Genomic DNA, 15494 nt, shown 5'->3' on the forward strand with positions numbered 1-15494 from the left:
GTGGTAGTTCGTACCCTTCCTCCCTCTTTGATATTCCCAGGTACAAACACAGACACACACACACGCACACACACTCACACACACACACACACACACATTATCAGCTTCCAGCTCAGCCATATTAAGATAACCTGTGACCTCTCCCCAGTCCCTAATCTCTCTTTATCAGCGTGCACAGTGTGAGAGTGTCTCACTGGCTTGCCTCAGCAGCAGCAGGTTGGCGGCTGGCACGGAGCAAGTGCACTAACCTGCCCGAGACGTCGACGATCACATGTCGTGCTTTTACGAGGAGGCGGATGAACATCAAAGAACCCGCCCAGCTGTAAATCCATCACGCCGCGACAGGGCGCGTTGCTACGGCTCTGTGCTCAGGAGGATTTCGGACTTACGCCGGCCTCCCTCTGGTATTCCTCGCACCATCACATCACATCACATGCCCGCAGTATATTACACACACCTGTCACCGTGCTGGTGTTACTGAGGAGAATATCCAAAGTGTCAACACAACTCGTCCGTGAGGAGGGACGGATGACATAATGTGCAAAGGATTGCCTACAAATGCCAAGTGTTGACAAACTGTTTGCGAGCCTCTTGAGAACAAACACTGCTGTACACAGAAACAGTGCACACACACACACACACACACACACACACATACAGAGAGGTTTAAAGAAGTCACATGTCAATCATCATCTGGCTTACCTGATCTAAACTTGCTTCGTATCAGTATGGAGTGTTCAGAGCCCAGAAGAGTCATAATGCTTACAGTACAGTTCCAGTGTTCAAGAGTTGCAAAATAAAGTCACACACACTTGAGGAGCGGCACACACTTCGGCCCCCGCGGTCACCCCTGGACGCCAGACTGAGATGAGATGGAGCTGACCCAGCCTGCCTCATCAACAGCTCTCTCAGAAAACCCAGCGTAAGGAGAATCACACACACACACACACACACACACACACACTCTGGCTGTCCTGTAGCTCTCAGCCGGCGTGCACCTCCAGCAGCAGCCCTCTGCTCTCTGCGCCGCTCTCTCTCTCTCTCTCTCTCTCTTCCTGCCTCTTCGTCTCTGCTCTCTCTCCCCCCGCAGGCTGATGTGGGAGTGCGTGAGTCCGGGGCTGCTGAAGCTTTGGTCCCATCTGAGAACTCTGAGCAGGGCCAGGGACAGCACACAGAGATATGCCCTGCTCGGGGAGGGGCTAGCCGGGCCAGGGTTTCCTCTAAGCCCCGCCCCGTCCCAGCCGGGGCTTGGCTGATGACTTCTTCCTCCCTTGCCACCAGTGTAAATATATCTGCCTATCAGCCCCGCTGACTGTCATTAGAGAGGGAGAGCAAGATCAAGATAGAGACACAGGCGCTGATAGTGGAGCAGCAGTACAGCCAGGAGGGAGGAAGTGGGAAAAGCAGGGACGGCAACAAGTTTCCCTTTTGCGCCTCGTGATAGCAGATGAAAAATAACCCGTCAGCTTACTTTAACTGCTCTCCACGGCATACATAGGTGAAATGTATACAGTAAACACAAACTATCTCACTTAAGATAAACATAAACTTTAACCCTTGCTGTACAGAAAACAGAAATCTCAGTATTGATATTATTATTATCAAGTTCTATTTTAAAGGGAATGGTTACTTTTCGAGTTCCTGTCTCTCAAACTACCTCTACTCTTTACTGAGTACACTTTTGAGTTCTTAATCGACTTGTGACTTCTCTAGTTTGTCTGCTCCATATGTGGGGAGTTCGGGTCAGGACACATCCAGAACAAGAGGCAGCTTCCAGTGATAATCCCTGATCCTCATCCGCTCACTTTGGAGACCAAATGTAAAAAAAAAAAAAAAAAAAAAAGACTGATGCTGTGCCTCTGAAAAACCACTCTCTCATTTCAAAAACTCCTCTTCTAATCTCCGCAGGCACATTGAAGTAGTAATGTGTATGTCTGTTGTGATGATAATTTACTTATCTTGTAGCTAGCAGTCTGCTGGGCTTCAAAATGGCTGTGCTCTAGAAATGCCAAATGCCAAATTTCTATCTTTAATTTCTTCTTTATGTAAGACTTTCAATATATTTGTTGACAAATGGATTGCAATGTTGTCACAAAAATATCTGTTGTACCGTTATATATTGTATACTCAGCCTAATGAGATATGTTATAATATATGTTATGATTTTCTTTAATAGTGAGCCAAAGTCATATCCTTTGTAGTTTACCTCATGGGATCTTATTTCGTAAAAACTTTATATGGTGGTGAAAACGGAGGCAGACAATTTATTATTGATCCCCTTTTAACTGTGCCATGAATCACACACATGATGTTCATCAATTTAAATGATCATTTTCCAGGTCAATAAAGTCTCAGATGTAGTCTCAAAATACATCATTATAAGCACTACACCGCCAACAGTGTTGTTAGCGACGTCGTCTCGCTGAGCGTTCACCACAACCCGTAACTGAAACATTGTAGAGCTGCTCCTGTTCACTGCAGCTGTTGATATGAGCAGGTTTATTGTGAATTTTATATTTTTCACCAACTGTTCTGGGCCCAGCAGGCTCCATGTTGGTCACGCGTGTTGAGTGAGATGATGTAGTTCACTGAGTTTTCTAACACAAGCCTACATGAGACTTTACATGGAGACTTTATTGACTTAGAAACGACAAATGGACAAACATCATATGTGTGAATCATGACAACTAAATGGATCATTTGACATCTGCTTATACTGACAGATGATCTTATATAATAATGACCACATGACTGATGAAAGCTGAATACCACATCGGCATTCGGTGTTACCACTGTAAACTGGATGTGGTCTTTTTTTGGATTTTATGGATGTGGACTGTGATAAGTGATCGGTTGAGCGCAGAAGCAGGAGGTTTGTCTTTTCAGCGGGTGTGATAGCAGATTCTCCGTCCCATATCCAACAGAGCGTCCCTTCCTCCAGCTCCCACATACCGGGCGGACATTTGTCAGAGCTGAACTAAGCTGTGTGCCCCCGCTGCAGCTCCTATACATCGCAGAGCCTCCGAAACGTCTGTCAGCGCAGGACGTCAGCTGGACACATCAAGGCTTTCTCCTTTCTCCTCGTTCATTCTCGCAGCCGATCTGATCGCAACGTGGCACAGCAGTTAAAAAGTAGGCGCAGGTATGTATGGGAATGTCATTTATGTGTCCTTGTTTTTGTTGCACAGCAGGTGTCAAAGTCCAGGGTGGCTGCTGTTCCAGAGGGCTACTGTCTCCATAAACCCTGATTAAAAAAGGGGTTCAGTGCTTACAGCTGAGAATGTGGGGGAGGCTACATGGTGAAATACAGTATGTGTCCCTGGACCGGTCTGGCTTCCTGTCCCTGCATATGCTGAGCAAAGGGCAATGCAAGAAAGTCAGAAGATTAGGAAGTCATTACAACTTATTCCAAGGTAACTGGTCTTGATTTGTTTTAAACATACTACCAGGAAACTACTTTTCACGGCCTGAGAGAAGAAGCCGCTCTGCAGTCTGGTGGTACGGCACTACAAACTTCCCTTTGCTTCACTTTTGTCCACAGGGGCCGCCAGAATCAACTAAAAATGAAGGTTCCTTGATAGATTACAATGTTGTCACACTATTATCTAAAATATCTGTTCAAGGAATAGCTCAACATTTGGAGAAATAAACTGAATACAGAGTTAGAGTGGTACACAGACACCACTTTTTTCTTGGAGCTACAGCCAAGATACAATGATCCTCGCTTAGCTTAATTAAAAAGTTTCTGAATATGTATCGACAGCACACAAAATAAATGTTCCAATTTCTACACTTGTTCGGATTAAATGAACAAGACACACACACGCACACGTTAATTAGTGACATTCAGAGGTTCTGACATATTCTTTTTCATTTTGAAAGAGGCAGGCTAGCTAATTCCCTATGTGCTTCCAGTTTTTATGCCGTGTTATCTAAACCCAAGACTAGACTCAGGTAATGAGAGTATTTCCCAACATGTTGACCTGCTGAATCTTAAAACCAAGACAAAATAATTGCTATTCTTTTTTTTTCGTTTTCTGAATCAGGTAAAATGGATCTAGTCTTTAATACAAAAATGTACATCTCAGTGAAGTTAGATCTACACAGAAACTACAGTTAAGGCAGATCGCTGTATATACCAGATCTGTAGGATTAGTTTTGATCTCTGGAAATGTTTCATAGAGGTCCTGATTTCTAAGCTTAAATCTCGAAAAAAAGTATTTTTTTTTTTGTTAGATGTTGGCATTCCTCTAGATTACATAATATATCATGCTTGCTCTTAGAATGGAATTATTGCAGCGCTCTCTGTCCTCGTGTCATTCTCCTCTTCATTCGATCTCACTCTCGCTTCTTCTTTCCTTCTTATCCCCTTTCAGCCCAATCTCCGGCAGAGTTATTATTACCCTTAAAATATCCACTAATTTCCTACCCTGCCACTTCACGGTCTGCTACTGTAAATAAAACGAATCCAAAAAAGAAGTGTGTGGTTACCACAGGCCTTTTCTTCACATTGTTCGAAACCTGCAGCGACACAGCGCTAATCAGTCATCGAGAGCTTTGTCCAGAAACAGCTCACTGCTTCTGCCTCGCCGCTATCCATTTTAATCTCTTCACACCATAAACACGGCTTGGCTTTTGTTGCCGAGGAGTCTCCGCACACAGCGGCGAGATGCGCGCGCCAAAGCGCATGATAACTTACTGTAATAAATGACGCGTGCACGGAGCCCGCGCGCTGACGTGCGCCGCAGTGAACTCCAAAAACCTCGTACGACGCTCAAGTCAAATATTTACATAGAAGCTTCTCGGGCCGCAAATCTATCGCAGACACACGCGGGCGCGTTTGTCTTGTATGCGCGGTGAATGAACACGCGCTGGAATTACACAGACGTACACACACACACGCACACGCACGCACACAGCAGTGCTGCGTCTTAATTAGCAGGTGAAAGTGCTTAAAGGGAAGGTCTGTCAGAGGGTTTGACAGTGTACACACAGCGTCTCAGAGAGATTCCTCAAGAGGTCACACAGCCCTGGCTTAATCCTCCCCTTTAATTGGGCCCTATGTCAACGGACGTGACAAGTCTCATCTGAACTGTCTGGAGCTGCACGTGTGTGTGTGTGTGTGTGTGTTTGTGTGTGCTTGAGTGTGTGTGATTGAAGAAAAGGACAAGAGGCGATCACGCTCATATACCAATCAGACAGATTCGAGTGCGCGTTGTGTACATTAGATACAACAAGCGTGCGGCGGGGTGTCGCGGTCCGTCTCCTCGCTCTGCGGTCTGAAGCTGAACGCCGCTCCTCTCATACAATAAGTCACGCGCCTCTGCATGAGGCATGTTAAAAACACACATTCCATAATGCGGCGACTGAGCCCAACGTGTTTATTGGCCGACTGCGCAGACATCTAGATCACAAACTGACTGTTAGTGTTTTGCGTGATTTCTTGTGTTTTAGATAAAGCAGATGTGACGGGTTGAAATGCCCAAACTGCACGAAATGCCATAAAAATGATGTCCAAATTCACTGAGGGAATTACAAACACTTCACAACGTGTCTGGCTTCTTTTTTTTTTTTTTTTCTTTTTCTAAACGAGATCATCGTCACGTTGTCGTTGCCATCGGTTTGAATAAATGATGAATCAGTGGTATTTGGCCGACCCTGGCTGCTGATAGGAGCAGACACGTATTTGAAATGCTTTAAATATCTCTGCTCACGTGCCATCCGTGGAATCCAGCTGTCCCTCCGCCACTTGTCTGACAGTGTCACAGGAGGAAGTGTATGGGAATGCTCCGTCTGATGTGGCCTGCGTGGAACATGTGCCGGACGCCATGGGAGCTGCCCTGTGGATGTGCATGTTCTCAGCCGTTATACTGCAGGAAACGACTGGAGACGTGAAGGTTTTGTTTCCTTCGTCTCTTTCTCATCAAGCCTCCTGTCTTCACATCCTTCCTGCCTGCCTTCCATCACTGAAGGACAGATTGGATCAGGCAGGGAAATGGCTGGATTATCAATCAGGCGGACTGGACAGCCACCTGCGGGTATCAGATGCACCAAAACTCCTGGCTGTGATGCAACTCGTTTCGTAGGTTCCAAATTTGGTGGCTGTAGCAAAGGAGGTAGAAGCAGGTTGTCCATTAATCAGAAGGATGCTGGTTTCAAATCCCAGCTCCTCCAACCACAAAATGCTCTGACAAGTGTTGTTAAGTGAATTTGAGCTGTCAGTAGACTGGAAAAGCAATTAACCATTCCATGAAATGTTCCGCGAGAGGACAGACTGATGTGTCCCAACTTAATATCTGAAAATATTCTTTCATCACAGATCTGATCTGGTCATTGGCGGGATGTATGACACGTGCCAATACTGTGCCGTAGTCTGTTCCCTAATGAAGTTGCCCTTGTGGTACAATTGTGTCACCATCGTTGGGTGGCACACATATCAACAGGACACAGATCTGAACACAACACTGGATAAAAATTGGTCTGATAAATGGAAAAAAACAAACAAACAAACAAACAAAACAGATGTAATTAAACTACCTTGTTTTGTCAGTTCGAATAACTTTTTAATGTAAACATTTTAATCAGAAATATTTCATGGCAATTTCAAGTTAACCATTGAAAACTTTAAAGTTACGCCTCACAGCCCACCGAAGGTCCGCGGCCCACACTTTGGGAGTCACTGGTCTCACCGTTTAATCCGGACATACAAAGAAGGGGGATTTGAGGAGAGAACATAGAACGGAGGAAGGAAAGGATGGGTCAGAGTGCTGGTGCGGAGGTGTGTGTGTGTGTGTGTGTGTGTGTGTGTTAGTGTGTGTTGAGGGTGGGATGAGGCAGGGCATTACGATGGAGGAGGAGGAGGAGGAGGATGGGAGACGGAGGGCTGATAGAGTGCGGGTATGAAGTTTGTTTGACGACAAGAGATGAGTTTGTCAGGTCAGGAGTGCACAGGATATGGGTGGGGGGTCTTGGAGGGCACTTTGTGTGTGACTGTGTGTGTGTGTGTGCATGTTTTGTAGAGGGGCGGACACAGCAGGCCTCCCTCAGCAGCAGCTGTGTTCTCTCAGTCTGAGTGTTGTCTCGCTGCTCTGTCTTAGATAGCAGCTCTCCTCTGCTCACTGTCCTGATGCTGGGACGCTCTCAGGTAAACATTTTTAAAAAATCAGTCGGGATGCTGGAGACAGAGTCACGAGGGCACGGTTACACACACACACACACACACAACTTACGGCATAAGCTGACTGTGGGCAGTGCAGGATGTGAGGCATACAGACCTCAGCAGCAGCTTCGCCAACCAAGCTGTAGTGACATGCGCAATGTTGCTGGTTTGGATGACTAGCAACATTAGCAGTTCATGACCACGCTCTTTGTTTGGAATGTTAGCTCAACATGAAGATATTAAAAACAATGCTGTTGGAGCTGAGGATGTTAGCCCTGGACACAGAGCATCAGCCCTCTGTCGCATATTCAGTTTTTTTAAAAGACTCTTATATTAAAACAAGTCAGCCGGAAACACAAAGTCAGTTGGAAACTGTGATTTCAACCAACATTAATAAAACTGACCATTCCCGGCCAGATAACAGAAATTTCCTTGGTTTACTGCTCTTTGAAATCGTGGACCCACTGTTTTAGAAGTTACCTAAAAGTTTCTGTGATAAACACCCTGCCATTATCGTCGTAATTGTGCCATGGCCGAACCAAAAGCTTGACCGGGCCCTTCAACTCGGATTCGTCTGAAAAGTTCATCCTGGAGCCCGTTTCCTTCACGTATTGTGCTTCAGTGTTAAAGTGAACCTGAAGCTATGTTTTTGTAAGCTATCATTTGTCATTTAGCTCCACTGTACAAAAAAAAAAAAAAAAAAGTCATCGGGGTGATACGAGGTCAGATGATGGAGGCCGGACTCGTCAGCAGAGAGACTTGAGAGCGATTTGGTCTTTTATCAGCGCCCAATCAGTCTTATCAGAACATAGAGGAGTTTCTCACGACACAGGCCGGCTGGCTAAAAACACAAAGACGGGGAGAGAAAAGCAGAGATCATGAAACGCAAACAGAGCGAGTGAAATCTAAAGAATATAAGAGGACAGAGAGGGAAAGAGAGAATGGTGAAGGGACGAGGGTGGAGGAGCCAAACGTATACTATGAGAGGAGGAAAGGGGTGAAGGAGGGTGGGAAAGTGAGAACGAGACGTGGACGGAGCCAGACGTGAAGTCAGGTTCAGTGCGCTCCCCCTGCCCCCGAGCTGTGGTTTATAATGAAGAAGTTCCAGGGGGAGCCAGCTGAATCCAAACCAGAAGTGACAGAAAGACGAGCCCGAGCCAACAGCCTCCCCTCCTGTCTCCACTTACATCCCCTCCTTTGTGCTCGCTCTCTCCATCTTTATCTGGTCTGTAGCTCGGTCACCTTCACTCTGCTCGCTCTCCTCTGGCGGGTCGTAGCGGCGCACGTCTGCCGGCGTGTAAATGTCAGTGTGTTTGAGAGACAGCGGCGCTGCGGCCAATCGGAATGGAATCCCAAAACACAACACGAGCACGAGGGAGATAGACTGTCTCCACATCATGCAAAAAAAAAAAAAAAACAAGACACAGAGGGAGATGCTGTTTTGTGTTTTTGTGGTTGTTTAGATTTCGGCAATTGACTTTGCCTCCACCGTAGTCTGCAGCTGCTGGCGGGTGGCCACGGCAGTGTAGGCAGGAGGTGGGTGGGTGGGTGGGGTGGGGGGGGGCAGTGTGTCTGTGAGGCTTCAGCACAGAGACGGGCCTGCATCACCACAGCTTAACTCTAACTCCTGCCTATTACCAAGGGCTATGGGCTGGCTTTGCGTGGTATTCCCAAAACTTCACTATCAGAAATTTAATAACTCAAAGTCTACTTTGTTGTTGTTAATGTGTGTGTCCGTGACTAACGGGCCAGATGAAAGGCACATCAGGAGGAAACAGCCATCTATGCCAAGCAAATGTCTTTCATCATGCTCGACCGGAGTTATAAAGAGAAACCAATTAAGTAAAAATTAGTGAATTTGAAATAGAGTTACTCAGTATTAGCCAAATTAATCCCAGGGCCAGCAGTATAGATTAAAATGTGGCATGCCATGAGTCGGGTTTCGTTACGGTGACTGCTGGAGAGATCATCAGCCGTGTCGACATAAGCAGACTGCCTCAAGTGAACCTGAGTCACAGCTCAGTGTGTCTTTATCGCTGCAGAACCCGGAGACAGTAAAAACATCAGTCGTGCACTCAGAACGTCGGCTCAATCCATTAAAATGTGCCAGGTTTTGTATGAAAACGTAGTTAAATGAATGGAAAATGCACATTAACAACACTGGGCTCAGGTGTAACCCCACAGTCCAAGTTCACTGACCATCATGCAGCTGTAAAATAGCCATAGCCGAAAATTTCTATTGGTGTTTGAAAAACTCTACACTTAACCAGATGATGATGTCATCATCACTGGTGAAGATAGCAGGTATTTTGGATTAAGAGCTGCAGACTTTGAGACCATCACGGCCCACGGGGTCTTCGACCATCCACCCAGACTGGACCGCCCCAGAGAGGAAGAGAGTCTGAACATGAGCCGTGCTAATCAAGCTTGGTTTAAGGCTGCTCCTGGCTAATGTCTGGTCACAGGAAAAGGAAATAATGGGATTCTGAAAAAACAACATACAGTCAGAGACTGTTGTGTCCACAGAGACCCGTCTCCACCACAACACCTCAGATCAACTGTTGGACCATGTTCCTCTCCGGGAGAGGTGGACTCTGTGTTTGTAACATCGATGCTCATACACAGTCACGGCTGATGGACAGGCTTTACCTGATGTCGTACTTTTAATTTGAAGATGTTGACCACATTAACGTCATTGTCTTGTTTCTGCTGATTACAATCACCCTGGCGCAGACTCAAAAGATGAACTAACTGTTTATGTATATTTGTGTGGAAATAACTTTATCTTCTGTAATGTGTGTGGCATGAAGTTACAAACTTTCATTGTAAGTGAAAGTGATGATTAAATTACCTTTTACCTCTCACACACACACACACACACACACACACACACACACACACACACACACACACACTCAAAAAGAAAACAGGTGCAAGCCTATTATTACACTATCGAGAGGAACTTTAGACAGTACACATTTCTGGTACTTTTTCTTTACTTGAGTCTTTTCTTGTCATTCCACTTTATACATCTTCCTACATGGAATTGTTTGACATCTTATGTTTAGGAATAAAATATCGAACACTTCACATAAAGATTTGTGGATTTCCTTTTAATAATTTGAATTTATGTTAAATAATTTAAGCAGATTAATTTATCGCAAAATGAATCTTGAGTTACAGTCTTCATATCCTTAAAAATAGCTCCAGCTCAACCAACACACCCAGTAAAAGTCCTGCTTTTACATACATTACATACATCATAATAATCTAATACGAGTACAGCGGTCACAGGAGACAGTTTTTCTGCTTTTACTTTTAAAACTTTCAGTACATTTTACAAAACGATTCTCTCATGAAACTGACTGAGAGCTGAGAATGTATCGTGTCACGGACAATACAAATGATGGCATCCTTATGTACACTGACGTCTGTGTAGTGACTCATGAGCCTGTAAAGATAGGAAGTGAAGACTGAGCTATAACTAGAGTGAGAACAATTTTAAAAATGGCACACTCGATCTACATCTCCATCACATGACTTTAACAAGCAGTCACAGGGGTGCAGGCCCGCCGTAGCATCGTTACAGAGCTCGTGGACGACATAAAGAAAAGACCCAATAGTCAAAATATTTAGCTATCTGGATCTCCCGAGCGGGTCCAGCACTTCCAAACGGCCTGGCTGAAACGGCCTGTCAGCCAGTGCATTCTTTCTCTCAATGAGGACCGACCAGAGCCATGTTTTTGTTGGTATGACCCCACCCCCACCCCCCACCGCTGACGTCTATGTGACAGAGTACAACATGCTGCTCCAGACGCTGATACCGGGTCAGATTTGTGCTCTTTTGTAAAATACTGTTTCGCAGTAGGTTCCACCGCTGTGTAATCTGATCTGGGCACAGTGTTGGAGGCAGCTGACAGACAGAGAGCAGACACAGAGGTTGCCACGGGCCACAGACGGATCCCTGGGCACGGAGCTGGTATCTGCCAGGCTGGACTCCACTTGACCCCACAGGACCGGAGACTTATTTATAGGACTACATCTGTGTGTGTGTGTGTGTGTTTATCTGCCCATGTGTGCACGTGTGTCCTATGTGTTTGCACACTCGCCCATAGGGGAGTTCGTCTTATCAGCACCGCGGCGCATTCATCAGGGGTGACATTTTCTGCTGTTCCCCGTTCAAACCAAACACGCGGCTACATGTGCTATCTCCTCTCTGCGGGATGTTGAGAGGCCTGACTTATGCGACTTGTCAGTAAGAAATTACACTATCGTCACGCCGACCCATTGATTCGGTACGTTGCCTTTTTTATTATTTTTCCTGTGATAGGTAATTTGGTCGGACAAACCTTTCTTTCTTCCTTGCCCGATTCTGAAAGCTGAAACAACAAAGGGGCACCAACAGCTACATGGTCCTGCTTGCTTTTAACACCCCAGGGACGCTCAGTGGGTCATGATTGAATGTTGTTCTAGGGCTCTGAAAGGGGCAGCATGTGTATATGTGTGTGTTTCTTACTGTCTTTTTTCTTATCTTTGTGCTGTGTTTGTGTGTGTGTGTGTGTGTGTGTGTGTGTGTGTGTGTGTGTGTGTGTGTGTGTTAACCTCAGCACACCTTTCCAGGCTTGGTAGGTTCGGAAACTTGTTGAACTGTCGTGATTGAGAGTAATAGGATAAGGCGAAGCTGATGCTGTGGACTCAGCTAACAGGATTGTGAAACTGTGGAAAACTATTGCCTTTACCTCATTGGTTATGGCAATTTTCATGCCCTGAAGGCAGCCTGGGCCCCCCGAGTGAGGTGGGTGAACTGCGCTGACAGCCAAACGTAAAAGAGAAAACCTGACTGAAACAGAACTCTGACAGAAAAACTCAAGGTCCGCTTACTCGCTTTTTCCAGAGCTTTCCATCAAATCCTGCGTTCTTCCTCATGGAAGGGAGTTTGCTTATTTGTTACAGAGACAGCTTAGTCATCCACGACCCAACTGTGGATACACATTATGACTACTGGGGTTGGGTGAGTGCTCAACTGAAACCATTACAAATGATGTACTTTTTACAAATACAAGATTCACCAGAGTGAAAGTTTTTTTGGTCCCTCCCCAGACAGCTTAACAACCATTCCCACCTGGGCTCACCTAGCCTTAGAGACCCACATGAAGGCCAATTGGGTCAACGACCCACAAGCGGCCCTAACGACTCTGTAAGGACACTCCCACGCAGAATTCATAATCCAGCCAACTCCTCTCCAGTTACTTAGAAATGAAAAAGCCTCGTGTATGAGAGGTGAGACGTCTATCACTGTTTTCTTATTAAGATGCAGTTATTGTGAAGCCCGTGCAGGAGGAGATGATCAGCAGCAGTGTAACACACACACACACACGCACACACGCACACACACACACACACACACACACACACACCTTTAGTTCAGCACACCAAATGGATAAAGCACAGCAGGAAACAAACTGTGTCACAAACAATGCTGTCTGAGTGACTGATTCCTCAGCAGGCTGCACCAAGGATTGCTTTGTCACTAAACATCTATTGTGTGACCTGCCATAAGCAAATTAAGGTAACTGAGTTCTGAAAACCTGAATTTAATAATCACATTGGTGAACACGTATTTTAATCCACTTCAAACGACTTAAGATTAATTTGTCAGACTAGTTTCCAAGGTCAAGAAGTAACTTTTTAGGTACTCAGCCTCCAGTCAGCTAACTTTTGGTGTTGCAGAGACGTTTCTTTGGGCTCATCTAAGCCTTATTTCATTGCAGCACAGACAGCTGTGGAACACAAAATGCTCCTATATCCTGCGATAATCACCCGGTGTACGGTCACAGTGTGCTCGGGGCATCGTCTTTGGATTCACTCAGTTGAAATGACAGTAGTTCTGTTACAAATGCTTCTAAATGTCACACAGATTAGAGAGGGCTGACTTGTTAATTACTTGCTTATTGCATGCTTAATACATGTTCTGGTACAGAGTGAATTGCTGTCAGTGACAATGAGCAGCTCAAGAGAATGTGTTTCTTAAAGGATGAACTCTGATTTGACAATGTGCTTTTCTTCAGGGGTGTAGATTATATTTTCTAATTCTGATCATAGAAACTGTCATCAAATCTCAAAACTTTCTCCATGTCAAATTCAGCACTGTATTCAACTATAGTTAGGTGTAATATGGCATAGTTAGCTGTTGTAATTACAAAGGAGAGCACCGATAAAAGCAACAGAACGTTGGATTACCAGTTCAGCCATGCTCATAACCACAATTAGATCTGACTCAGAGTGCGAACTTGGTGGGTGAGACAGATAGTGTGTCACAGTGACCAGAGGTGTCACTTTCTGCCTCCCCCCCCCCACAGACACACACATCCACAGTAAAACATGATGTCATTGGCTGCCTGTCCGCTGAGTCGTGGAACAGCGCCATGATCACAGGCCGAACGACTCACAGGCTCCACACGAGCCGGGAGAATGAGGGGGAGACGAGGGGGAGGGAGGCAGAGTAAATGGCAGGAGAGAAGGTTAAAAACAACTCCACGGCGTCCTCGACCGCAGACAAATGATGCTGACATCTGAGAGACTGCCCAGTGAATCCTGTTCGACGGTGTCTCGGTGTAACATCACATTACTGCTCACCGGTTTGATCAAACCCGTGGAACCAGAAACAAGCAAACGTGGACACTATCCAAAGCAGCATGTAAGTTTGGACGTTTCTTGCATGAAAAAGAGTGACTCCAAAAAATGCGTTTCTGTCAAGGTGAGCAAAGTGAAACCAAAGACTCCCGTTTGTTTGTCTGTGCCTACTATCACTTGATGTTTTGAATTCAGGTAAGCATTAGGGTATTTTCAGATACCCTACCAACACCGGAAACACCATCTTTCTACCCTAAAATACTGGAACCTGCATGGGTGTGTGCACGAGTCTATGCACTGATCTGATATGTATTGAGAAATGGGACCCTGCTCCTCTACAGCAACGTCTCAACGACTTTAACAAAATAATCTAAACTCAAGTTCTACTAATCTTTTCTCTCGATCTTCCCATCATATCTTACAGTCTTATAGTTATATCAAAAGGTCCCCAGATAAAAAATAATACTGATGATGTTACACTCTGAACATGGGAAGTGGTTGAAAGCTCCCTGAAAAAGCTAGTAAGTAGATCCTGAATTAGGTTTATTTTGTCAAACATGGGATTTCTAAAATTCATGAAAATTCACCTTCAAACTCAGTCGGCTGTTAGAAAAAAAATAAAAAAAGATAAAGTATAATAAAAATACGTAGCAAAGTTACAATACGAAGGTTGAAATAACGACAGTACGTCATTAGTGGGCTAAAGTTAACAATAAAATGCAAAATCTGAGCGTCTCTCGTGCAGGGCTGCAGACAGCACTGTTGTGTTCTAGAGTGCAGGAAGTGCCTGACGGTGCATCTTGAAATTGCGTAAATAGTGCTTACTTTTGATGATTGAAAAGGGGCACAAACCCTGCGATATACCGGATCCATCTTTGGGTCTACAGCTCTGATGTAGTCGATTTTACGTTCAGACTCACTGTGTTGAAAGATTTGTGACATATAGCGTGTTTGGGGTGTATAATTAGTGTGTCATATAGTGTTTAGTGTAGTGTGTTTAGTGTGTAGTGTAGTCATTTTTTTGTGTTGTGAGTCAAAACAATGAGGAGACTGCATTTGTGTATATAAATAGTGTAAATAGTTACATATAACTTTGTAAATTTCAAAAACGTATGCACAATTTTTGCAAACAACAATTTGTATTTGCATTGTAAGTAATAAAATTGGTTCATTAAACATATTTGTGGTTTTCACAATCAAAAATCTAACTTTTTCCTACTCGTATTTTATGATTTTTTGTGATTTTAGGTCCATTGTGTTAATACAGTGTGTCAAAATGAAAAAAATAACTGTAGATACACACACGCGAGGTTGTGCTGAAAATAATGACACCAAACAAGGCAAGGTAAATAGTTTTTAAGGTGAAATATAATAGTAAAATCAAAAATAGTAAAAAAAAAACAGCCAATTATACCCTGGACTCCTAAGGGTTAATAGTGCTTAGTTTTAACGATTGAAAAGGGGCACAAACCCGGTGATATACTGGCTTCATCTTTGGGTCTACAGCTCTGATGTAGTCGATTTTACGTTCAGACTCACTGTCAGCTGTGGCACATTAAATATAAATAGCATGACACCTGTATAAAAAAATGACAGACATGGTCAGATTTCAACCAGTCGCCTGATAGCAACACTGTAGGTGAGGGCTGTCTGTGCAGCCTCCTGTTCAGTAGAGACGGGATTAAACTCTCAGATGCAAACA

The 15494-nt window shown here is 44.7% G+C and overlaps 1 protein-coding gene and 1 long non-coding RNA gene across 7 annotated transcripts in view; both read right to left on the reverse strand.

Annotated features, from left to right (window-relative positions):
- The window catches only part of myocd (myocardin), a 114595-nt gene that overhangs the window by 25692 nt on the left and 73409 nt on the right, over positions 1–15494 (reverse strand). For 3 of the 6 annotated variants that reach the window (XM_037080515.1, XM_037080514.1, XM_037080512.1), the window contains exon 1: positions 703–1160. The exons of the other annotated variants lie outside the window; for them this stretch is intronic. In XM_037080515.1, coding sequence (XP_036936410.1) covers positions 703–757 — 55 coding nt within the window. In that variant the 5' untranslated portion in view covers positions 758–1160. Of the gene's footprint in view, positions 1–702; positions 1161–15494 lie in introns of those variants that run through there. 6 annotated transcript variants of the gene reach the window in all.
- Positions 2426–4882, reverse strand: LOC119009367. The gene is made up of 2 exons (XR_005071702.1): positions 4700–4882; positions 2426–3352 (listed from the first exon to the last, which is right to left on the reverse strand). It is a non-coding gene; the product is annotated as an uncharacterized LOC119009367 (long non-coding RNA).

This window comes from Acanthopagrus latus, chromosome 20 (assembly GCF_904848185.1).
Source record: "Acanthopagrus latus isolate v.2019 chromosome 20, fAcaLat1.1, whole genome shotgun sequence".
Taxonomy (NCBI): domain Eukaryota; kingdom Metazoa; phylum Chordata; class Actinopteri; order Spariformes; family Sparidae; genus Acanthopagrus; species Acanthopagrus latus.